Below are 25,166 nucleotides of genomic sequence, written 5' to 3'. Positions count from 1 at the left end.
TCTTGAAATTTTTGTGCCAGTATGCAAATTCTAGCAGGCCAAATTCCACTAGCATTAGTAATTTATCCTAGAGATAGAAAAGAAGAAGGGATTGTTGCATGTTACCCATGGAATTGTTTCCAAACAACCAAATTGACTGCTGTAGTTCTATAATCTTGAACCAATGAAGGTTTTAGTCTGTCAATGTGATTAAAGGTTCATGGATATAAAAGAAGTTTGAAAGACAAAGAAATGCCTGTATGAAGCACTGATGCATTTCATCTTAAAAGAATCTATCAACCATGAACTCTTTGAGAAAAAATTAGTTGGCACTATTAGAAAACCTATTACTAGATTAGAGAGAATTAATCAGTATGCAATCTAAATTTTTTTTTTTAACCGGAACTATGATCTTAAATGTGGTATAAAGAGAGGGATGAGGTTGCAGAGACTCTCATGGGGCGAAGGGTAAGACAAGGCAGTTAGGGGTGTCCAGTTGTTTGGTTGAAACGGGAACTATCAACCGTTCAAGTTGGCTAAAAATGATAATAGTTAATTTTTCTTTTGTTTTAGTTTTAGTACAATATCCTAAAATTTTGGTTATTCATTTTTTTGCCCAAGTAAAATCTCGTGCTAGTGATAAAACATCGTGTTATGGAAACAGAAAACTGGTATACAGTTAGTTGGTTAGTCTATTATACAAATAAGTAGTTCAATGTTCTCACAGACAGAATGTAGTTTTCGGCGATGCCTAACTAATACATAGATTAGTCATACATCCTATTCAATATTTTTTTATTAAGCAAAAAAAAATGAATTGGATGTATAAGTATTATTATAGTGTGTATACCTAATATATAGCTAACCATGGTATTAATAGAATGACTATGAATACATGGATAAGCATGGTTAGAGACAGAATTGTGCTTAATGCACCAAACCAAACAATGGATAAGATATAAGCCTAGCATTGCTAATACACTGTACCATTCTCATGCACTCTACGGAACAATCCTGAGATAAAAGTAACACTATAATATCGGAATGAGTAATTTCGGATCAGTTATCTTACAATTTTATCCAAACCAAATATGGGATAAACTCATATTAAAATTAATCCCGTTATAAATTATCCCTCATACCAAACATGGTTTCTATCAGCAAGGTTATTTCTGGTTTTCGTTATAACACTCTGGCAGTTTGTGAAAAATAAAAACAGCAACCTTAATCATTTCAGACTTCTCATTCAGAACAGGAATTAGATGTTTCCAACTGTATACGTCACAAGTAGCATGAGCCATTCCCATCACTAATTAAAATAGAGTTCACAACTCCAACTATGTATATTCTGAAAAAGGCAAGCGAATACGGGAAAAGTAAATAAAATACATATGAATTTTATATCTAAAGATGAAATTTTTGTTGCAGATTGACACCATCAATTGAATGGACAAAGATCCTAAATTTCTAATCCATAACTAATGCCAATCACTGCTTGATTTCTTCATTTCATGCTAAAACCAACAACACAAGAGGAGAACCAGTTGCTGATATACATTTGAAATGGCTAAACTAACGAAACAATCTTAGTCCCACACAAGCCGCTGAAAGAATTACATCAATAAAAAGAGAACTCTACCGTATAACTTGGTAATAGCCACCTTAACCTTGCACGTGCCTCGTCAACAAGACTTGAGCCAACTTTCAGGGAAACATTCAGGTGAGAGGGCAAATTCTGAAGACAGTGGAGTGGTAAAAAATGCACCAAAAGAAAAAGATAGCAGACCATCTTCCCAAAGAATGCAAGGTTTTTTCACAGCATGACCCCCTGAAATCTGGTCTAATGAAGTCACGTTAGTTCAGTTTTCTGACCATCAACTTGTTGGGAACTGTGCAGAGTTGACCATGTCCTGGATTGTGCTCCAATGGAATCATTGTAGTGCCTTTTACACATTTGTGATGTTCAACAGCTGCTTTTCGAAGGTTTGAGATGTCTACATCATTTCCTTTCTGTTGCTTCTTGATTATGGAGCATGTAGCCAAAAGATTGTTCGATCCAGCTCCGACTCTCCTACAGACATGCAAATTGAGATTATATAAGATTGTTGAACAATTTTAACAAAGAAACTTGAGATGACATTGGGATGTTGATTTTCTTAACAGTTGAAATAGAAGTTATTGCCGCAGATAGAAACAGAGTCATCTACCTGAGCAATTTCTCTGATGCAATTCGGGCAGCAGTGATTGTGCTGCGGCTGGGTAACCACTTCACAACACGATCTGGATTGGCTCGCATTGGAGAAAGGATTTTGATAAGCTTTAAAAAATTGATAAATGTTAGATTTGCAATATATCAGGAATTAAGGCCCTCTATCATTTGGGAAAAAAGAAATAGATTAGCGTCTTTATAAAACTAGTTTTAACTAACCCCTAGGCATTCCGTCATTTGATAGTATGATCTTCCTTGAAGAGGTGTATGACCTTGCCGAGACTCTGAAAAAATACCTGGTCCTGTGATGACATAAACATTTTCTGATCAGGTATGCAGGAAAGGAAGATGTGATGACGATGTTTCTAGAAATATTTAGAACAAAGAATATCTGCCATAAGCTGTTTTAGCTTCATCTTACCATTCTTTATAGCCCAGATCAACTTTAAAACCATACATATCGACAGTGTCACAGATGGAGAGGGCAAACTCTAGAGCCTTTTGCTGCTGAACCAAAGGATGCACCCAACATGTGATATACTTTATTGAGAATGGGAACTTCCTACAGAAAGACACACCAAATAGGAAGGTGTAAACAAATTATTTCCAGACCGTCTGAAAAAACCTTATTGATGCAGATATACTGGGTTGAGAATCTTCCGCCAAAAGGATATACTACCAGAGAGGAAGCTGTAAGAAACTAATTTCCAGTCTGCCTGAGAAACAACTTTATTGCATCACATAGCCAACGATTTATCGAGTTTGGGGAAGACACTTGGGAGTAGATAACTATGTATAAAATAACAAGCAGCACATAATGCAGAAACTATTTTTGTGATGAAAAAAATTAATTTATACTTCTTTCCAACAATTAAAAAACTGTTTGTGTTATAAAACAAGAAAGAATAAAGAAGAAGAGTAGAGAGAATAGAGAAAGTGATTCTTATTTCTTCTCTTGGGGATGAGAGATCATAAGATTATAAATATAATGAATAAAACCCTTCTATTTATAGGAGAAATTTACTCCTGATCTGAGTAAAAGACAGATGTTTCAAATCCTAATAGATATTAAAGTAGATCTTGATAGACATTTACTATAATATAAATACATTTATAACACTCCCCCTTGAATATCTAATTGGTAGATAATATGCTTCGTTAAAACCTTACTAGAAAAAATCCAGTAGGAAAAAAATCTAGTGAATGAAAAAGAGTACACATCTCTAATAATACGCATTTCGGCTGCCTCATTAAAAACCTTACAAGAAAAACCCAGTGGGACAAAACCTCGTAAGGAAAAAAGAGTATAACGCGTATTAAATCCCCCTAATGAGAACATCCTTGAACTTTGCATCTCGATCTTGTGCAACATCTTTTTGGAAGTTGCAATTGGAGAAGATTTGGTGAATAAATCGGTCACATTGTCAGTTGAACGAATTTGTTGCACGTTAATATCATCATTCTTTTGTAGCTCATGTATGTAGAAAAGTTTTGGCAAAATGTGTTTCGTTCTATCTCCATTTATGAATCCTCCCTTAAGATGTGCTATGTATGCTGAATTATCTCTGTATAAAATTGTGGGTAGATTGTCATATTTCACACCATATTTTTCTCGAATGAGATGTATCTTGGACCTCAACCATACACATTCTCGGTCTGCTTTATGAATAACTATTATCTCAGCATGATTCGATGAGGTGACTACGATAGACTGCTTTGTATATCTCCAAGATATGGCAGTACCACCACATATGAACACATAGCCTATTTGAGATCGAGCTTTATGCGGGTCAGATAAGTACCCAACATCAACATGACTAATAAGATCGGGACTGCAATATTTAGAATAAAACAAGCTCATGTGTTTTATCCCATTTTGATGTCTCATAGTAGAAGCAGGAATGTACCTTGCTAACAAATTGACTGAAAAGGCTATAGGCCTTGTAGTATTTGCAAGGTACATGAGTGCATCAATTGCACTAAGATATGGTACTTCATAAGCAATTCAATTCTATATATTTCGAATTTCAGCAAATAATCTATCGCTTTGAAAACTCTCCAGGAGTTCCAATGATGTTCAAGCAATAAGCTTATACAATATAAGGATTATAAATAAGTTTTCCAGAAACTTTTATATGCTTCAAGCAGTTTGAATCCTTAAAAGTTTTCACATAAGTTTTGTCAAGTGACAATATTCAACATTTCATGAGTGACATCTTCAAGTGTCCGGACTGCAAATGAAATAAGTTTTACGCTTACCAAAATGCATCCTTTCATGTCACTTTATAAATGTTTCTACGTCAGCATACTTAAATAAACGTAGAATTCAGATCCTCGTAATCTTTCACAATATTGCGCCAATATTGTGTCAAAGATATTGATGATATATCATTTCATATCGGTTCACAATGCGACATGATATTTTGAGATCTCATCACTTCATTATTTTCAAGTACATGAACCTCTCATAAGGTTTCATGAAGTGCTATGTCGTAGGCTCTTTAAGAGCTCATTGCTTTCTTATTATGATTATTTGCTTCTTATTTTTCAAGGACTATTTCATTTAGAACCGATTAGTCTACCACGCTTCACGCATGCATAGACTTTGTCCTTTAGGAACACAAAATAAGAGCACTTGCGCTTAATATGAGATGCTTTCAGCATTTGACTTAAATTATCCTTTGGATGAAGACCTGGTGATAATTCCTAACATATTTCATAGCGCTTATAATCTCCCCCTTATGTTAGGAAAACTAACATACATCCTCTACTTCTTTGAGGAATACATCTTTGTGCATTATGGTATATTCATCAATCGTATACCGCACAGCAAAATTATTAGATGGAATAATTGGCTCCCAACCTTGAACCAATTGAGAGGGAAGAAATAATCATAATTTACTAGTCTAATGTATACAAATGCTATTGCAATATATCATATTTCAGACCCATACATTAAGTTTTGTTCTCATTAACAATGATTTAGATATTTGTTGAAGACATTCAATACTAAACCATCATCATCAAGATGAATTATCTTAATTACACAATTTGAAAATTATGCTCAATTTATATTGAATAAGTAGCTTTATGAATGTCAAACCTAGATTGACCATGAATGTACATATGATCATTTTATTGATGCATCTTTTCAACATATCACATGATAGGTGAACGGTCCCTTATTCACCTTTTATAATTTTCAGATTTTAAAGGATCCAATCCCAATATTAGTTGGTCCAACCAATTTTTCATGAGAACTAGCAACATTAAAGTTCATGAAGAATTTTCGAATTCTTCAATATATGTTCAATACTCAGTATGCACATCTTCGGGATATTACAATCGTTCATGTCAACTTATGAACTTTTAATTTAGTAAACTCCAAGTTTACCATGACATGTATTTTTTCTTTAGTAAATTTCAGATTTACTATTATATGAATAAATTTCAGATTTACTACTTCAGAAGTAGATTTCAAAATTATTCAACCTCTTTCGGAGGTGAGTTGTGATACAATCACAATCAAGTGCACGTTTGCATTAATAAGTTTCTCATTCCCCAGGAATGGAATATAATCGTGCCTTAAGTCTATTAAATTATGATAGCTTATAATCTCTTTCAAAATTTTGCTACTTCAGAAGCAAATCGAGGCATACATATAATGTAGAGAATCTTTCTTTAGCATATCTTATAATCATATAAGCGTGTGAAAATATCATCATTTTTTATGATCATTATCATATTGTCCCTCCACGCGTATATTCGTGCATTTAATCACTTGTCTTATTTCAGACATATTATGCATTGATACCAAATACACCTCAAGAATGAAGTAAGTTGTTATATTTCAGACTTATCATATATTGCCATCACATTCACTTCATGGAATGGAGCATATTCAATGGGTTGAATTTCATGACTTTTCATTAAACACCTATTATTTTGCCTTAGCCATCATAATATTATCAATATGGTGTATTGAGATTCAAACTCAACATCTTATCCATATAAATACGTCTTAGGCATGAATCGATGGGACTTGAATCCAACATATTATCATTCTTTTTCATAATATTATTTTTGAGGAATAGATTTAAAATATAAATGGTTCCAAACTAATTATTTTTCCTCAAATTCAATAATAATTATATTAGTAGCAAAAGAAAGATAAAATAAAGAACTATTATCCTTGAAATCCTTCAGATTTATAATCTCACCCACCTTATTTGTAAGAGTCTTGTGCTGATAATGTCTTATAAAATAAGAAAGAATATAGAACCAGAGTAGAGAAAGAAGAAGATGAGGGATCGTAAGATTGTAAATACAATGAACAAAAATCAGGGAAAATTTACTTTAGTTTGAGTAAAAGACAGATGCTTCAGATCTTAATAGATATGAAGTACATTTTGATAGACATTGATTATAATATAAATACATTTATAACTGTTTGTACTTTATTTAAAAATAATTTTACAAGTTGCCAAATATCCAACTTTGTCTAAAGAAGAAAAACAAGGAGGAGTGAGTTTTGGCTTCCCCACGTCAATTTCAAACATCTTCAAATTGGAAATTTAGATAAAGTTGTTTGTGTAATTCTGAAACTACGCGGTGATGGTGCAGTTCCATTAACGCACGGACATAGACACAAATCCGGGGGAATTAAAAAAGATTCTCAACGACTCCAATTTTTATCTTTCCCTGTACATCTAATCAAAAGCAAGAACGAACCAACAAGAGTGGAAGAATAATGGCTTCGAGATATTGGGTGGTTTCTCTTCCTGTTCAGCAAAACTCATCATCTACCACTTCTCTTTGGAGTCGCCTTCAAGAATCCATATCCAGGCATTCATTCGACACTCCTCTTTACAGAGTAAGCCTTTTACTTTTTTTTTCTTTTTCCTTTTTGATAACATGGTGTCCGGCTTCGCTAACATATTTTACCGAGATCTGCCTCATTTTTTTGGATCACCTTCAATTTTTGTTTTGAATTTGCAGTTCAATATCCCTAATCTACGTGTTGGTACATTGGATTCGCTTTTAGCCCTCAGCGATGATCTCGTCAAGGTGAGCTCTTTTTTTCTCTCTCTATCTCTACATTTTGATGTGTTGTGTATTTCAGTTGCGAAGCATTAGTAATGTGTGATCTAATATTGGATTGTTTCGATTTTCTCGTTTTTTAGTAGCTACTTAGCTGCAATTTTACAATTGGGAAGTGGATAGGTAAATTTTGATTATTTACAAGTCGAGAAATAGCAGTGTGTGATCTATAATGGATTGTTGTTGCTTTCTCGGTTATAGTAGCTTATTAGCTGCAGTTTTGCAATTGGGGAAGGGGATAGGTGGAATTTGATTATTTAGGAATCGAGAAATAGTAGTGTGTGATCTATAATGGATTCTTGTCTTTTTCTCCCTTTTTAAGTATCTCCTAGCTGCAATTTTGCAATTGCGGAAGAGGATAGGCAAAAACTATATTTAGGAATTGAGAAATTGGTATGTTTGATCGATAATGGATTGGTTGTCGTTTTCTCCTTTTTTAAGTAGCTACTAGCTGCAATTTTGCAATTGGGGAAGAGGATAGGCAAAAAGCTGTATTTAGGAATCGATAAGTAGTAATGTGTGATCTATAATGGATTGTTGTCGTTTTCTTGTTTTTCAGTAGCTTCTAGATGGAATTATGTAATTGGGGAAGGGGATAGGTAGAACTTGATTATCGAAGGGAAAAAACTGTAGTTAGGAATAGAGAAATTTAGTTATGTAACGCGGTGTTGATGCGAATCTGATGTGGAAAGTTTGAATTTTAGTTATAATGGATTGTTATCATTCTCTTGTTTTTAGTAGGTATTAGATGCAATTTTGCAATTGGGGAAGGGGATAGGTAGGGCAAAATCTGTATTTAAGAATCGAAAAATTTAATTATTTGGGGAAGGGGATAGGTAGTGCAAAATCTGTATTTACGAATCGAAAAATTTAATTATTTAATGTGGAATTGATGTGAATCTGATGTTGGAAGTTTGAATTTTTGCAGTCGAATACCTTCATTGAAGGGGTTTGCTCCAAGACACGACGTCAGATCGAGGAATTGGAGAGAGTTTCTGGTGTTCTCAGTACCTCTCTCACTGTAGATGGGGTTCCTGTTGACTCATACCTCACTAGGTAATCATCTAATTTGACTTCTTTTGTCAAGTGAGAACTTTTGTCTGATACGAAAATTTGATTTTGGTTGTAGGTTTGCATGGGATGAGGCGAAGTATCCAACAATGTCACCTCTTAAGGAGATCGTGGATGGAATTCACAGCCAAGTTGCCAAGATTGAGGATGACCTTAAGGTATCTATTCTGTTGTGTTATATGAAACAAGTTTTTTTTAATCCAAGAGAAGTATTGGGTATTAGAATGTCGGAGATCTTATTTATATAATTTTCGATTTTTGTTGGATGGTGACAAGGATTTCCATTTCAGATCTCACAGAACATATTCACGATACAAGTAAATAGGAGCCTCAGTATGTATAGGGTGGCATATGGTGAGGTAAAACAAAGGTGTAGCTTTAATATGTAAAGTAAATCTCGCAATGTGAATGAAGCACATACTGATGCTTTAGTAAACAGAGAACAGAGATTTTGAAGGAAAGAAAAGCACCATAACTGAGTGAGAAAGCAAAGACGCTTATCAATCCTTACTTTCATTATTGGCCAATGAAGTCTTGTGTTTGCTCTTTGGAGAATTGAATAGGTTCATTCAGGCGCAAATATATTTAACCACTCATTTCAATTTCCAGATGCCAGACAATCTTGTGTCTTTTCCCATGTTCATTTTATCAACCTTCAACGCCTTAAATATAAGGAGGCTTTTTTTGATCTTCGATGAAGTGAAAATCTCTTCTTTATCCCAAAAAAAATTGGAGGACCATAGTGGACATGTTGAGCAATATTGAGTTGGACATATAAAAGAAAAAAGAGAAAATGGAGGGTCTAGGATGTTGTGCCACTAGCACTAATTTGAGTCTTATCAAAGGAGAGAAATTTAAAGCTTTTGAAAAGACATGACGGTTTTTTATAGCTGATAAGTAACTTCTTATTACTAATTTCTTTCGGGTGCACCCATGAGATAATAATATGTATAAAAGATTGGGTGCCTTTCAGAGAAATTATATTACTCCCTAAAAGGGCAGCTCGGTGCACTAAAGCTACCGCTATGCGCGGTGTCCGGGGAAAGGCCCCACCACAAGGGTGTATTGTATGCAGCCTTACCTAGCATTTCTGCCAGAGGCTGTTCCAAGGCTTTAACCTGTGACCTCCTGGTCACATGGCAGCAACTTCACCGGTTACTCTAAGGCTCCCCTTCCTATTATATTACTCTCTCCGTTTAAAAAAGAATGACCTACTTTCCTTTTTAGTTCGTTTAAAAAAGAATGACCCTTTCCTTTTTTGACAACACTTTATTCCAACTTTCCACGTTGAATATTAAGATCACAAGATTAAAGGGCATTTTGGTACATTTGACATAACTTAAAATTAAAAAACAAGATTCAGAAGTTTTCTTTATTTTTATTTTTTAAAAACCGTGCCAAGTTAAAGTATATCATTCTTTTTGAAATGGAGTATATATTTTTGTAGATTCTAATTTTTGGTACTCCGCTTACAAATGGGAAGATTTTCCACCACTAGTAAAATTATATTGTCTCTTCCTACCACTATTCTAGCTTCTCTTCAAACCAAAATATCTCCCAAAGCTTATTTCTTTTATTCTTCTTCGGGTAATAGAGTTTGGGGATTGGGTCCCTCCCCTTAGTGTTGAATTCCGCTATTATGAAAAATATCTTCCTGTCTTCTTTGCGGTCAGAGTGTGGGTATTGAGTCCTGCACTGAACATTGAATCTCTAGACACTAGTTTTGGGAAGTCTTCTCCATTTCTCTTTCTTTATGGCATTAGAGTCTCGGTATTAAGTTCATCATCTAAATGTTGAATTTATTGTCATCGTTTCAACAATATTTTTTGGTTATTCTAAACCACTTACTCAAGCCACAATGAAAACTATTGGATTTCTGGTCATTGTTCCATTAACTTCTTTGGCTACTCTTCAGCCACTTATTCAATTTACGACGAAATTTCCCTAATATTTACATCACCATAGCTCTTTTTTGGTAAGTGAGACCTTACTGATTTCCAGATGCTGCCACAAGCGCTTTCCACTTTGCAGTTACTGGTGACTGTCCTGGGGAAAGAATTGTAGCAGTGCTTTCCTTTTTAATGATTGTCTGTTATCTCCACGTTCATTATTTCGAGATGCTATTCAGATTAGTTTTTGATATAAAGTAATAAAATTTTATTAATGAAGGGAGAAAAACACATGTATACAAGAAGTATACCAGCAGCTATTCAGAATAGTGTTCTGTCAATAATGTAACTATTTTTAGTATGTTCTACTTGACATTTTATTTTTGATTAATTCAAGTTGCTTCACTACCTTGAGTTGAGATATAATGCTTTTGTGTGTTAGGAGTTATCTAAGTAGTTTGTTTTGTCCTAGATGTCCATGTTACATTCCGGAATTCTGGCAAAGAAATTTTCTTTAATCTAAAATATGCTTATTTCATGTAGTGTCAAATATCTTTGTTTTATGTAGTCTAAATTTCTATACAAGGAGCCCTCTTATTTGTCCAATTTTAGACTCCTTTTTATTCCTTCTTTTTCTTCGGTTTTTAAGATTTAAGACGTTTGGATTTTATTACATTTTTGAGTATTAATATATTGTCTCTAAATTGCAACATTAACTAGTTAAAAGTTAAAATTATTTCCCTCACCATCTTCGCTTGCATATGTTGGAGTATTTGGAAGGAAAGAAATGATATATGTTTTGAAGGAAAGATAGCAAGTGTAGAACCATTTGAACACAAATGCTTATGGTTGTTGGATTTTATTGTAATCTACAGGAGGTAAAGGAGGAAGATAGTATGTTCCATTTAATCTTCATTCAATCATCTTTAATGCAGACCGCAACAAGCCTTCTCTTTGTTTTTGTATAGAAGGATCTCTGATTCTTGTAATGCCTTAGCACCAGTGTGGTGCTAAGCTTTCTCCTTGCTTTTAAATGTGTACAATCTACTTACCTTCTCAAAAAATAATACTCCCTCCGTGCCAATTTATGTGGCACAACTTGACTGGGCACAAATTTTAAGAAATAAGCGAAGACTTTATTATGTTTACCAAATTGCCCTTAATTAAAATCTCTTTAGTGCTTACTTTTAGTTGACTTTTCTTCAAAATAAATTATTAAGTGGGATCCAAAAGGCTAAATGGGGATGGTGCCATTAAATAGTTGCCAAAAGGAAAGGTGATCCAAAAGGCTAAAATGGGGATGGTGCCATTAAATAGTTGCCAAAAGGAAAGGTGACTACTTTTTGGGATGGACTAAAAAGTAAAGGATGCCACATATCTAATCTTCAACTGGAACACAGACAGTCTGTTTGTAGGAATCCAAATAAGAGGGGGAGATTCAAGATATGATAAAGGAAATTTGGGGTGTTAGATGGATTAAATATGCGTGTTTGCAAGCTAGTGGTACCAGGGGGCATTTTAATGTTATGGGACAGCAGATCATGGAAAGGTGAAGTACTGGAAGTTGGCTCTTACACTTACTTGCAAGTTTGAGGCAATGTTACAAGATTTCAACTGCCATATTACAAGAGTTTATGCTCCAAATTGTAGAGTAGAAAGAGAACACATGTGGGGGGAAATAAGTGCTGTTAGGAGTCTATTTGTGGGCCCATGGGCAATATGTGGAGATTTTAATACTACAAGATTTCCTTCAGAGAAGAGAAATTGCAGAAGGAGAACACCATCGATGATAGATTTCTCTGACTTCATTGAAGATATGGACCTTCTGGAATTACAATTGGAAGGGGGTAGATTTACTTGGTACAAAGGAGACAACAATAACGTTGCTTCTAGAATCAACAGGTTCTTAATTTCTAAGGAATGGGATGATACTTTCAGCAAAATAAAACAGGTTGCAATGCAGAGATTGTGCTCTGATCACAACCCAATTGCTTTACAACGTCGAGTTTGGGAACACAAGAAATCCTATTTCAAGCAAGAAAATTGGTGGTTGAATACAGATGGCTTTCTGGAAAGAATCAAAGATTGGTGGGACTTTTGTTTATATTGGCAAATCTGATTACATCCTTGGATGTAAGTTAAAAGCCCTCAAAGGTAAATTAAATGAGTGGAGCAGAACTAGTATGGGAAATCTGGGTATGCAAAAGGCTCAACTTCTAAGTAGGGGTGTGCAAAAATCGAACTGACCGATAAATCGAACCGATAAAAATGTTATTGGGTTATTGATATTGGGTTATTGGGTTAACGGTTTCTTATTGGTTTTATAAAAAAATTTATTGGGTAAATGGTTCGGTTTCGATTTTAGCTTAGTGGGTTATCGGTGAAAACCGATAACCCAATAAGGATACACTAAATTATTGTTTTATATCCCTATTTATGTTATATATATAAATTTCTCTCTCTCTCTCTCTCTCTATATATGTATATATATTATATGCACTACTTATTCACAATCAGTGAATCATAAAGTATTAACCTATTCAGGGCAATAAATCCACGATATAAAACTCGGTTATTATCGTATTCAAAAGTTTGAAGCATTTATAGCTTCCAACAATTAGGATTCAATTTTTTTTCGAACTAACATTCATTTCAAGTTTGAAGATTTCTGTAAACTAAATTGCATTGCGTAGGATTTTGGCGGTAACTAAGATTTCGTTATTTTATGTTAGTTGTTGCTATTTCTATTCTATAAGTGTTTTCTTATTGGTTAAACCGAAAATCAAACCGTTAAGGACCAAAAATCGATAAATCAAAATCGATAAGAAAATATCTTATTGGTTGGTTATTAGTTTTACATATTTAAAAATCGAAAGCCGATAAACCGAATCAATAACACATAAAAACGAATCGAACCGACCGATGCACATCCCTACTTCTAAGTGGGTGTTTGGATGAGCTTATTTTAAGTTAAAAATAGTTTTTAATCTATTTTTCACTTTTTTAAGTGTTTGGCAATTTAAAACTTGCTTAAAAAAAGATAAAATTTGTTTTTTATAAGCTACTTTTTCAAAGCACCTCATTAAGTACTTATTTTTTGGGGGCTTATAAGCCATTGTGTTTTAACCCACTAAAAGACATTTTTATCCCTCAATTTTTTTTTTTTGAAGAAAAGACATTCTTATCCCTCAATTTATTTTTTTTTAAAGAGGAACTTGTGTGAGCACTTGTTATCAGTTTTTCTCAGCATAAGAAAATATCATGATAAAATAGCATTTCTTCCATTTGACTTTAACTTATCACTTTTTGATATGATACGCTCATTAAAAAATAATTATTATATGATTATTTTACCTTGCTATCTCTATTAATTGATGTTTAGGACCTGTCTGATCATAAATTTTTAAGTAATTTTTTGAAAAAAATTTGACAAATAATGTTTGGCCATATAATTTGTCATTATTTGGTAACTATTTTTGGCAAATAATTCAAATTCTCAAATACTAGGAAAAATAGTATTTGAACCAAATTTCAATTTTTGAGAACGTTTACAAGTGAAATATTTTTCCTAAATATTATGACCAAATACATGGTGAAACTAAGGGAACGTTTACAAATGAAATATATATTTTGATTGATGATTTAAACTCTTTTAACAATAAAAAAGGTTTTTTAGCGTACAAATTAATAATCATTTAAGAAAATATTTTATATATATATATATAATAAAATATATATTAATTTTAATTTGAATCATTTTAAAAAAAAAGGGCAGCCCGATGCACTAAAGCTACCGCTATGCGCGGTGTCCGGGGAAGGGCCCCATCACAAGGGTGTATCATACGCAGCCTTACCTTGCATTTCTGCCAGAGTCTGTTTCCAAGGCTTGAACCCATGACCAGTCACATGGAAGAAACTTTACCAGTTACTCCAAGGCTCCCCTTTAATTTGAATCATTTTAGAAATAAAAATTAATAATAATCAACTCTACATACCCTTAGTAGCTTTAAGGGTATTTCAGACATTTTAACAAAAAAGAGTGCTTTAAAGCACTTGGTTACCAAACACATCAATAATTTTTTTTTTTCAGTTTCAGCACTTTTATCCAAACACATAACTACTTATTTTTAAAATAAGTTCAACACTTTCAAAAGCACTTTTTAAAAGCCACTTTTTTTCAGCCTATCCAAACGGGCCCTTAGTCAATTAGCCACCTTGGATGAAGCGATGAAAATTAGAATTCTAGTAGAAGAAGAGTCAGCTTTGAAGGCATCTCTACTTATGAAATATGAAGAGCATCTCAAAAATGAAGAAATTGCGTGGCGACAAAGATCAAGAGCATTATGGTTGAAAGAGGGGGATAAAAATACCAAATATTTTCCTAAAGTGGCAAATGCACATAAAAGAAGCAACAACATAGACAATTTGGTGATTCAAGATGAACCAGTGAGGGATCCAGGGATCCAGAGAAAATTAAAGCGGGGATTATTGGGTTCTATCGGAGGTTATATTCAGAAACTATAGAGAGGAGATCTAATAGTAATTTGATCAATTGTCCCGTGATTGCTGAAGCTGAAAGTGATGCTTTACAAAAGGATTTTGAGGAACAAGAAGTACTTTCATGTCTGAAGATGTGTGCCATGGATAAAGCTCTAGGCCCAGATGGATACACAATTGGCTTCTTCGTCAAATGCTGGGAAGTAGTGAAAAAGAATATCATGGGAACATTCAAGAACTTCCATCACCATGGCATATTTGAGAGGAGTTTCAACGCAACATACATTGCTTTGATCCCAAAGAAGACGGGAGCCAAAGAATTGCGAGATTTTAGGCCCATGAGTCTAATAGGCAGTGTTTACAAGCTAATTTCAAAGGTGATTACAGACTGGTAGATGTCCAGCATATGACTTTTATTAAAAACAGACAAATAATGGATGTCATCTTAATTGCAAATGAGGTAGTAGATTCCAGAATCACTCAAGGGAAATGAGAATGCTAGCTTGTATGGATTTGGAAGGAGGTGGATTAATTGGGTAAGATATTGTATTTTCACTGTCCGATTCTCGGTTCTTATCAATGGATTACCTGAAGGCTTTTTCCCTGCTCAAACTGGCTTGAGACAGGGTGATCCGCTGTCTCCGTTTTTATTTATCATTGTCATAGAGGGCCTGAATAACATGATAAAAGTGGCTAGACAGAATGAATGTCTCAGGGGTTTTGAGGTAGCTACAACTCAAACCTCAAGTTCAGACGACAACATGGAAGTTACTCATCTACAATATGCCGATGATACCTTAATTTTTTGTGATGCTGATGAAGGGAAATTACTGATTTTTGAGATCAATACTAGAACTTTTTGAAGGTCTTTGGCCTTCATATCAATTGGAGAAAAAGTTAGTAGTCCCCAATCAATGAAGTCCCAAATATGATGGAGTTGTCTAGAATTCTGGGAAGGGATGTAGGTTCTCTACCTACCATTTATCTGGTAATGCCTTTAGGTGCCAAATCAAAAGTTTTGAACATCTGGAATACAGTAATTGAAAAGTGCGAGAAGAAGCTAACAAGCTGGAAATGTCAATACATCTCCCTGGGAGGTAGAGTCACTCTCATTAATTCAGTTTTGGATGTCCTTCCAACCTACATGATGTCTATCTTTCCCATTCCTGATGGAGTGATTCAGAGACTAACAAGATTAGGAGGGATTTCTTTTGGAAAGGGATTAAGGAGAGTGACTCTACTGTGCTACATCTAGTCAAATGGAAAAAGGTTCTCTGGGGGAAGAAGCAAGGTGGGTTAGCAATAAGGAATTTGAAATTGCAAAGCAAAGCTCTTAGATTGAAATGGTTATGGAGATATTCTCAAGAGCCTCAAACATATTGGCGCAAAGTAACCAAAGTTAAATATGGAGAGGAAAATAAATGGGTGACAAAGGAGGTTCTCACACCTTATGGTGTAAGTCGATGGAGGTCCATCAGAATACTTTGGCCTCTTTTGAAGAACAATACAATTGTCAGGACAGGTAGTGGAAGAAAACCATTGTTCTGGGAGGACAAATGATTGGGCACTTCAAGTTTGAAGAATCTTTTTCCTGAGATGTATAACTTGGCAGTGCAAAAACAAATTAGCTTAGCTAACAGTTGGACACAACAAGGTTGGAATCTCCAGTTTAGAAGGAACTTCAATGATTGGAAATTGAAAAGGTGACAGATTTTTTCAGTTGCACTGGACGGTTTTAAAGGAATGGAAGAAGAGCCTGACAGGTTATGGTGGATCAAAGACAACAAAGGTACGTTCAGAGTGAGCTCAGCTTATAAGTTTTTGAATTAAGGTGGGCAACAGCCTCCACAGTGGCCTTGGAAACAGATCTGGAATCTGAAAATCCCTTTCAAGGTGGCATGTTTCACTTGGCTACTAGCGAGAGAAACAGTTCTAACACAAGAAAATCTCAAGAAAAAAAGGTTCTCTTTGTGTTCCAGAAGCTATTTATGTGGGGAGGAGGTTGAGACCGTAAGTCATTTGTTTCTCCATTGTAGTATAACAACTCAACTCTGAGAATTTTCATTGGTCTCAGAGGTTTTGTTTGGGCCATGCCTAACAAGATCACACATCTCCTACACAGTTGGGAAGAGCTAGGGATGGAAGCTTCAGATAAAGATAGATGGAGAATTGTTCTAGCTTGCATCTGGTGGACAATTTGGACAGAAAGGAATGCTAGATGTTTTGAGAGCAAATGCAATGATCTATAGAAGATCAAGTTGAACTGCGTCAAACGTTTTTGTTTTTGGTGCACGCAGATGTACCTAGAAGACACTAAATCCATTATAGATATCCTAGGTTCCTGTTAGGATTAGGATTCCGATTTTCTTTATTTTTGACAAGTTGTAAATATGGTTTTCTGTACAACCTATGTACTGGTTTCAGTGAATACACACAAATGTTACCTTCTAAAAAAAAAAGGAACAGAAATAGTAGTAATTGGAAATATCTAATTTATATGGTGTTGTAAAAACTATTTGCTTGATGAAACACACTTTAACCGCCAGTGGTGGTGGCAACTGTCGGTGATGAATGTGAGGCGGTGCCTCGTGGTGGTTGATGTCGGTGGAGGAGGCTGATGGTAGTGGTTGTGTGGTAGAGGTGTAGGTGGTGCTCAAGGTGGTTGGTGGCAGTGTTATCAAAAGCAAAAATCAGAAAAAAGCTCTAAGATCCGTTGGGGCTTTAAACGCAACGTGCAAATACAACGTGGGATTTAATGAAAAAGGTGCAAATGGTGAAAAAATACAAATATATATGAGTACTCCAAGACAACAAAATCCATCTCTTTATCCAGGTGTTTTTTTGTGAATCTGAAACAGAGACAATGAACCATCTCTTTATCCATTGCAAAGTGACAGAGAAACTGTGGCAGGTGTTCTTTAATTTGAGGGGTATGAGCTGGTCTATCCTCTCTACTTCTTTGGAGCTAGTGGTATGATCTGCGTACATTTTACCCTCCCCAGACTCCACTAGATGGGAACTCACTGCGTATGTTGTTGTTGTTGTTGAGCTGGTCTATGCCAAGGCACACCTCAGAAGTTCTAGCATGCTGGATTAGAGAAAGTAGTATGTCACGCCACAAGGAGAGATGGAAGATTGTCCCTGCTTGCATCTGGTGGACAATTTGGAAGGAGAGGAACCAGAGATGCTTTGGAAACAAGAGCATACCTTTCCAGAGTTTGAAGTTGAATTGCCTAGTTACTTTTATTTTTGGTGTAACTATTTCATCCTCAAAGAGGTGGAAGACATTACTCACTTTCTGGATAGTTTAGGAGGGGCATAGGTGATAGTCTCTCTTTGGTTTTTGCTTACTGTATACTCTTGATGTAAGTAACCCTGAAATACACTATTGGTGTATTTTTGTCTATAAAATGTGAACTTTCTAAAAAAAAAAAAATTATAAGCATGAACAATAGAAGTATGAACAAAGAAAATTGAAAAAAATAACAACAATAAAGTGAAATATTAATTGTTTAGCTTTGCCTCTTCAAGAAACTCTCATTGGCAAGGAAAAGTATGTCTTAGAGTCATGATGATGACACTGAAACGCATAACATGTTATGAGCCTCGCTTCAGGGCTTAAGCGGCACCTTTGACAACACTGGTTGATGTTTGGGATGCGGTGGAAATGGTGTTGGCAATGGTGGTTGTGCATTGAAGGCTAGTGGTTGTTGGTAGAGTTGGTTGTGTTGTGGTAGTTGATAGAGTATACATAAAATCTCACATGAATTTTTAAGTGAGCATTTTAATGATCAGATTTTGTACCAAATCTGAATAAATTAGGCCTATTCTGAGCAAATAACTAATTGTAAAGGGATCAAAAAATAAATGCATTAAAAGGATTGAGATGTACATTATTCAGATCTCCGTTAAGGAGAAACAAATGGGACCCAAGGGTGTAGCCTAGTGGTTCAATGAAGTTGGATTGCGCACCATGAGGTCTCAGGTTCAATTCCTAACAGAGACAAACACTAGGTGATTTCTTCCCATCTGTTCTAGCCTTGGTGGATAAAGTTACTTGGTACCTGTTACTGGTGGCATGTGGCGCAAGCTGGCCCGGACACCACGGTTATCAAAAATAAAAGATAAAAAATTGGTGCTATAGTTCCATAATAGTAAAGTGCATTAAGTTGAAGATACAACAAACGACATTAGTTACGCGGTTTTGGTTTCACTGATTCCCAGAGTGTGCTTCCCCAGAACTTAACTGGTCCACAAAGCCATCAAGTAACATCATTTTGTCAATAAGTACAGCAATGTCGCGATTCAGTCCTTATACAGTTTTCTATGGGATATTTCATTGGATCAAGTGTTAAGTATCTGACTTTACTACTAAGAGTTTTCTAATCATAGTATTGGCTATATTGCTTGAGTGTGTGGGTTGTAGCTCTAGTGAGGAGAGTTTTGGGTGTCGTGGGTGTCTTTGGTCTGTGAGTGTATGTTACTACTAGGTGGGTGTCCTATTTCTTATTCCTTATTTCGTATTTCTCTGATCTCTATTTTTATTATTCCTTATTTCTGTTATGCCATGTTATGCCATCCATCTTGCTTCATGTTTCATTACGACCTTGTTTACTATTCTTTATCTTGAGCCAAGGGTCTATCGGAAATAACCTCTCTACTTCTTTGAAGGTAGCGGTATGGACTGCGTACATTTTACCCTCCCCAGACCCCACTTTGTGAGAATACACTAGGTTTGTTGTTGTTCTTGTTGAATGTCATTTCCTCATGATATGACAACAAATGATACTATCTCCTATTCTGATAATTTGAAATGATTAAAATTTTCTTCTAAAGGACATGTAAAACGTGCTAATAATAGATATTTCCATTCACCTTACAATTTCTGTTGGTTATCTATCACAGGTTCGTGTTTCTGAGTATAACAATGTGCGTAGTCAACTTAATGCCATCAACCGAAAGCAGACTGGAAGGTACGTTAAAGATGGTATTCCATTGGATAAACATGGAGTTCCAATTAATGGTGATTTATTAGTTTTGAGTATTCCGCTGTCATTATTGATTTACCATCAAGGAAGCTTTACCCTACTGCCTAATGTTTGTCAAATACACTGGCAACATAGATGGACATAATTATGCAATTTAAAAAGGAAAAGAGGCAGCTAACTTAAGATATGCTATGTCGAAATTAGCTTCTATTAGACATGGAATGCTTTCTTTGATAAAGATTAAACATGGAACATACATCCATGTTGTTTTTGTTCGAGGTCGACATATATTAAAGGTGGCCCTCATCCCCCAGGGTTTTGGTCTAGTGGTAAGAGCTCAATTTGTGATTTATGGGTTAAGCGCACATCACGGATTTACACCCTGTCATGGACAAAAGCCTGGTACATAGGTGGAGAAGAGTAGAGTGGTGGACCCATTCAGCGTTTCGAACAGTGTGCCACGGGCCCTCGGGGATTTCTTGGTTATCAATAAAGAAAGTGCCCCTCGTATTATCTGGTCAGTTAGAGTTGCACACACACAAGAAGTAGCAGCTAGTATCAAAATGTACCGTAAATCAATTATATTCCTATGATCCATATTAATTTTGAATGTACATGTGGTTGTGATAGATTATTTATTTAAATATTGGAGGGAGGTGATTAGACATGACATAGAGCAGTTACAGCTTAACGAGGACATGACCTTAGATAGGAAGGTGTGGAGGATGCGGGATTAAGGTAGATGTGTAGTAGGTTGGAGTGCATCTTTGCTAGTAGGTAGCTGTGTTTGGTCTTGGTATCCCTGCTAGTTACTGTAGAGCTTTGCTTGTAGTGTCTTGGTGATGTTGTTTCGGATAGGTGGATTGTAGTACTACTTTGTTGTAGACTTATTTTTGTTATTATTTGATGTTTGTTTCTACCTATTGTTTCTTGTACTTATATTATGTCCTTCTCTAGATTGTTTTTGTCTTGAGCCGGGGGTCTTTCGGAGGCGGACTCAATGCCTCACCTCTGAGTTAGTGGTACGGACTGCGTTCACTTTACCCTCCCCAGACCCCACTTTTTGGGAATATACTGGGTATGTTGTTGTTGGTGATGTGTTGATAGATAGTTCTGTATTAGGTATATCACGAACAGAATGAATTTAGAGATTATAGGACTCCATCTGGATGAGGGAAATTAAAATAAAACTTCCATACAGGGTGCTAGATTCATGTTGTTCATAGAAACCTTAATCTTTTGGAGAAGATTGCAAAAAATCTGAAGTTTGGTACTCGGGGCTTGGAACTTATCCTTATCAAGGGATCAGGAAGACTGCTCCTCAATGTTCGGTTCTTTGTTATTTGTTGTTTTAATTGGTTAATCATTGTAATTTCCTCCAAGATTCTGGGGTGATGGGTGACTTAAATAATCTTTGGAATTGCTGATCTTGGTTGCTATAACTATTCTTTATCTTTAATTAGTATCTACTTGGCATGCTAGCTGATGTACTTGGTGTGTTTGTTCCAGCTTAGCTGTCCGTGATCTGTCCAATTTGGTAAAGCCAGAAGATGTTGTTAACTCAGAACACCTAACAACTCTCCTTGCTGTTGTTTCGAAGTACTCACAGAAAGACTGGTTATCAAGTTATGAGACCCTGACCACCTATGTGGTAAGAACTTTGTTGGATACCGTTTATAGCCTCACATATCTTCTGTTTACTTGGATTGTGTGTCTGCTATGCATAGTGGTTCTTATTGTAGCAATTCATTTTGGATTAGTTTATTCTCCTTCAAGGACAAACTAAACTTCTTACTTATTTCTTCAATTTGAAATGTCTTCCTTTCTTTCTGAACTCTTTATAATGCTATCCCACAAGTTTTCCATTTTCATTTAACTAATTGTTTAGGTTCCCAGATCTTCTAAGCTGCTCTATGAGGACAATGAATATGCTCTTTATACTGTAACATTGTTCAACCGTGATGCCGACAATTTCAAGATTAAGGCGCGTGAAAGAGGCTTCCAGGTCAGTTTTCCTTACCTTTTTCAAGTTTCTTCCCCAGGACACCCACCAGGAGGGAAAATAACTTTTCAATATGTACAATTGTTGCATATGGTGCGGTGGGAAGAGATAATGATAGAGGTAGGCCTCATCTAAAGAGTGTCTTATCTACATTTGGTTCAGATTCGCGATTTTGAACATAATTCAGAGACGCAAGAAAGCAGGAAACAAGAGCTGGAAAAACTGATGCAAGACCAAGAGACATTCAGAAGCTCTCTGTTGCAGTGGTGCTATACCAGTTATGGGGAGGTACTCCCCTCTTAAGAACCTTTTGGAGTTCTAAGCATTTCTGAGTACATTTTCTGCTAACTGTTAATTTTACGAGATTCATAGACTTCTGCCTATGATGCTGGCTTTACATTTGAGATGCTTTGCAGTCTCGAAGGAAATGAAAAAGTGAATGATTTATCAGGCAAAAATATATCTACTACTAAGGATCTTGGAGTCTCTTTCGTAGTTTGTGCTAACTTGGGTGAAGTCTATGGGTCATCCAAGATCACTTTAGAATCAGATGCTAACTTGCGGTTTTTTTTTGGTCAAGGTAAAACATTTTTATATATAAGTAATTATCAGCATAAAAATGCTGGAATCCAATAGGGTGTATTAGTAATTCTGAGATTAGTAATGTTGGGATTATTCTTTATCGATTATTTGGTTTTTTGTATTAAATGAATATGGTGTATTAGAATAGGAATAATACTGAATATGGTGTATTAGTTCCGAATAGGGTGTATAACTAATTCATGATTTAGTTATACCATACTTAAGTTTGCAACCAAACATTTTACTAAAATTCAATCTTTACTATTTTTATACATTCTACCTAATACGTCCTACCAAACGAGTCCCAAGTGTTATAGAGGTAGCTCCAATTCATGGAGTAGTTTTGGATTCAACTGGGCAATTGGCAAAGAGCAGGAAGAGATTGGAGTTGACATTTTACTGCTTAACCAATAGACCAAAAGTAATGATTAATGGGCTAAGTACCCTATTGTGATTTCCGTTCTTCCGACCGCTATAATTGTAATTACTTTTTAGATTTTGCAATCCATCTCGATCTGGGTTCTCAGTTCTCACTATTTCCTTTTCTTTTCTTAGTGCTGATTGATTTATTTTCATTTCCAACTCAACCGTATCGTAATTGGTGTGATTGAAATCCTCGTCTACAAAGTCCTGTCATCGTCCTACAGGTTTTTAGCTCCTGGATGCACTTCTGCGCTGTGCGTATCTTTGCTGAGAGCATTTTGAGATACGGCTTGCCTCCATCATTTCTGGTAATTCATTTGAAGCCTCCAATATCATGTTTTTCAACTACTCTTTTTGTTGTATTTACTATTTAGATCCTTATCAGTAATGTTACTTAAGGACTGACATAAATTTTCAGTCTGTTGTATTGGCACCCTCAACCAAAAGTGAGAAGAAAGTGCGTTCCATTCTCGAGTCACTCTGCGACAGTTCGAACAGGTATGTGATAAGGAATCCAATCCTAACCACATTTGACACAGATACCCTCCTAGATCTAGATGCACCAGAACACTACATGTGCAGGAGTTTTATGTGTGTGGGAATGGATGACTGAAACCCCCAAATTTCCATAGCTCCCTCCCTGTCGCGAATAATGCCCTGTTTGCTCTCCTTAAAAGAACTGGGTTTTGTAAGCATGCAATATTTCTCCCTGAACTCCACCGTTAAGGAACCCGTGTAAATCTTTTAACTATTTAAAATTCTATTGCATGACTGTCAATGGAGTTTATAAAAAAGAAAACATTTTCCCCCCGGTATCCAGACCCCACCTGTTGGATTACGTGGGTTTGTTATTGTTGTTGTTGAACAGGAACATGTTGCTAACATGGATATGGTATTTAGCTTGACCATTACTGGTCCCAATTACATTTACTGCATTCCATCTTTACTTGTTGCTGAAAGTACTGATAGTGGTCGACTGAGTAAATCATAAGAAAAGAACATGCATTTCTTCAGTTGCAATAGGCCATATCTATGTGGTCCTTGGATCTACATGTTTTTCTGCTCAACCTTTTGACTGATGGTTATTAAATGTTTCTATTACCATGTTCCCAATTTATATTGCTTTTAAAATTCAACTGCAGCAATTTCTGGAAAGCTGAGGATGAAGGGGGAATGGCTGGTTTTGGAGGAGACACAGAGGCTCATCCTTACGTCTCATTCACCATAAATCTTGTTTGAGTTGCATTGGTTTGATTTTAGTTGCCATCATCAATAAGGGCAGGTTACGCATTTGTACAATAAAGAGGATTCTCCAATTTTTTTTAATATTATATGTTTATTGTAAAACATATTTCTTTTAACTTCATCCTTCCTCCTTTATAGGGGTTGATTGTATTCCAGCTCTTGTTATTTCACTTGGATGAAGAGTTTAAGACGTTTTGCTACTTATTGGGAACCTTTTTTCCATTGAGATACTAAATATTATTTTGTTCTTGTTTTAAGCCTGTATCTCGTTGTAGCTTTCTATAAATATGATCCTCCTTGTTCCGATTGTAATGCATTTTCGCTCGAAGCTTAGCTTAGATGGAGTAATTGCCAATCTGATTGCTGCTTCCTCAATTCGCTTTTACTTGTCTGCTATTTTAAAAATAAATTCACTTTTACTTGCCCACTATTCCAAAAGAAATAGATTTTTAATATATCAAGGACAACTTTTTTTTGCAGGCATTAATTACTTATTCCTCAAATCATTTTTTAAGATTTTATACTAAACATCAATTAATAGCGGTAGATTGATAAGATAGTGATGCCAATCATTGTTTTCTTAATGGGTGTGCTAAATTCAAATGTAACAAGTAAAAATGAACGGGTGGAGTATAAGTTATTTGCAAGTATTGAAACTTGCCCTTATTGAAGTACAAGTGATCGAGTATGAAATCTAGTTAAACAATGAGCAGGAATTTGGGTAAGTTGTGCAAGAAATGTAACTAAAAGAAAACACAGTTGCAGTAGTACTTAAATGCATTGGTAAAGTTAATTGCAAAATTAGTACCCTTCTCTTCCACCCTGCCCTATGATACCTTTATAGTATTTCACACGAGGCCAATTTTCAATATTGCCAAGTTGTCAAACATTTGAATATACATTTGACCAATTATAAATGTCAACTTCTCTAAAAAATACTTGATGTGTACAGAGATATTTTTTTATAAAAAAACTAAAATAGCTAGATAAGATTTACCCTACTACTCGAGAAGATATGATTTGTTCAAAAGTAGGGCAAAATTCATCAGGTAATTATCTTTAGAAAAAAGTCCATTAAATTTCTAGGTGGGCGTCCCAATGTTGTTTAAGCATGGCTTGGAGACAAAACTAGAAATAATTTCAAGATGGGGTGGTTTTATTTAGATTATTTTTTACTTTAT

General features: G+C 35.3%; 2 protein-coding genes across 3 annotated transcripts; one reads left to right on the top strand and one right to left on the bottom strand.

Moving 5' to 3' along the window:
- Positions 1 to 1,403: 1,403 nt before the first annotated feature.
- LOC107861161 (sialyltransferase-like protein 2) lies at positions 1,404 to 2,485 on the bottom strand. Its single transcript, XM_016706530.2, has 3 exons — positions 2,408 to 2,485; positions 2,187 to 2,296; positions 1,404 to 2,050 (listed from the first exon to the last, which is right to left on the bottom strand). The coding sequence occupies exons 1-3, from the start codon at positions 2,423 to 2,425 to the stop codon at positions 1,834 to 1,836; spliced, it is 345 nt and encodes a 114-aa protein (XP_016562016.2). The 5' UTR covers positions 2,426 to 2,485; the 3' UTR covers positions 1,404 to 1,833.
- A 4,157-nt stretch (positions 2,486 to 6,642) lies between these two features.
- Positions 6,643 to 24,242, top strand: LOC107859236 (V-type proton ATPase subunit C). Of its 2 annotated transcripts, XM_016704165.2 has the most exons (11): positions 6,643 to 7,061; positions 7,187 to 7,255; positions 8,217 to 8,344; positions 8,418 to 8,517; positions 19,651 to 19,718; positions 21,243 to 21,384; positions 21,622 to 21,738; positions 21,898 to 22,023; positions 22,965 to 23,048; positions 23,159 to 23,238; positions 23,883 to 24,242. In XM_016704165.2, the coding sequence occupies exons 1-11, from the start codon at positions 6,939 to 6,941 to the stop codon at positions 23,977 to 23,979; spliced, it is 1,134 nt and encodes a 377-aa protein (XP_016559651.1). In that variant the 5' UTR covers positions 6,643 to 6,938; the 3' UTR covers positions 23,980 to 24,242. The 2 variants fall into 2 exon arrangements, with proteins under 2 accessions (XP_016559651.1, XP_047262749.1); XM_047406793.1 differs by lacking the exon at positions 23,159 to 23,238 and having other exon boundaries at positions 6,677 to 7,061.
- Positions 24,243 to 25,166: the final 924 nt, after the last annotated feature.

This window comes from Capsicum annuum, chromosome 2, assembly GCF_002878395.1.
Source record: "Capsicum annuum cultivar UCD-10X-F1 chromosome 2, UCD10Xv1.1, whole genome shotgun sequence".
NCBI classification, from domain to species: domain Eukaryota; kingdom Viridiplantae; phylum Streptophyta; class Magnoliopsida; order Solanales; family Solanaceae; genus Capsicum; species Capsicum annuum.
Note: the sequence above shows the minus strand (reverse complement) of the source record. Positions and strands in the feature narration are given on the sequence as shown.

Bases quoted from the DNA above. Each gene is read 5' to 3' on its own strand.
- LOC107861161 (XM_016706530.2), bottom strand. The intron at 2,051-2,186 runs GTAGATGACTCT...GCATGTCTGTAG, and splicing joins GCATCAGAGAAATTGCTCAG to GAGAGTCGGAGCTGGATCGA.
- LOC107859236 (XM_016704165.2), top strand. From the start codon at position 6,939: ATGGCTTCGAGATATTGGGTGGTTTCTCTTCCTGTTCAGCAAAACTCA. The intron at 19,719-21,242 runs GTACGTTAAAGA...TGTTTGTTCCAG, and splicing joins AACCGAAAGCAGACTGGAAG to CTTAGCTGTCCGTGATCTGT. The intron at 21,739-21,897 runs GTCAGTTTTCCT...CATTTGGTTCAG, and splicing joins CGCGTGAAAGAGGCTTCCAG to ATTCGCGATTTTGAACATAA.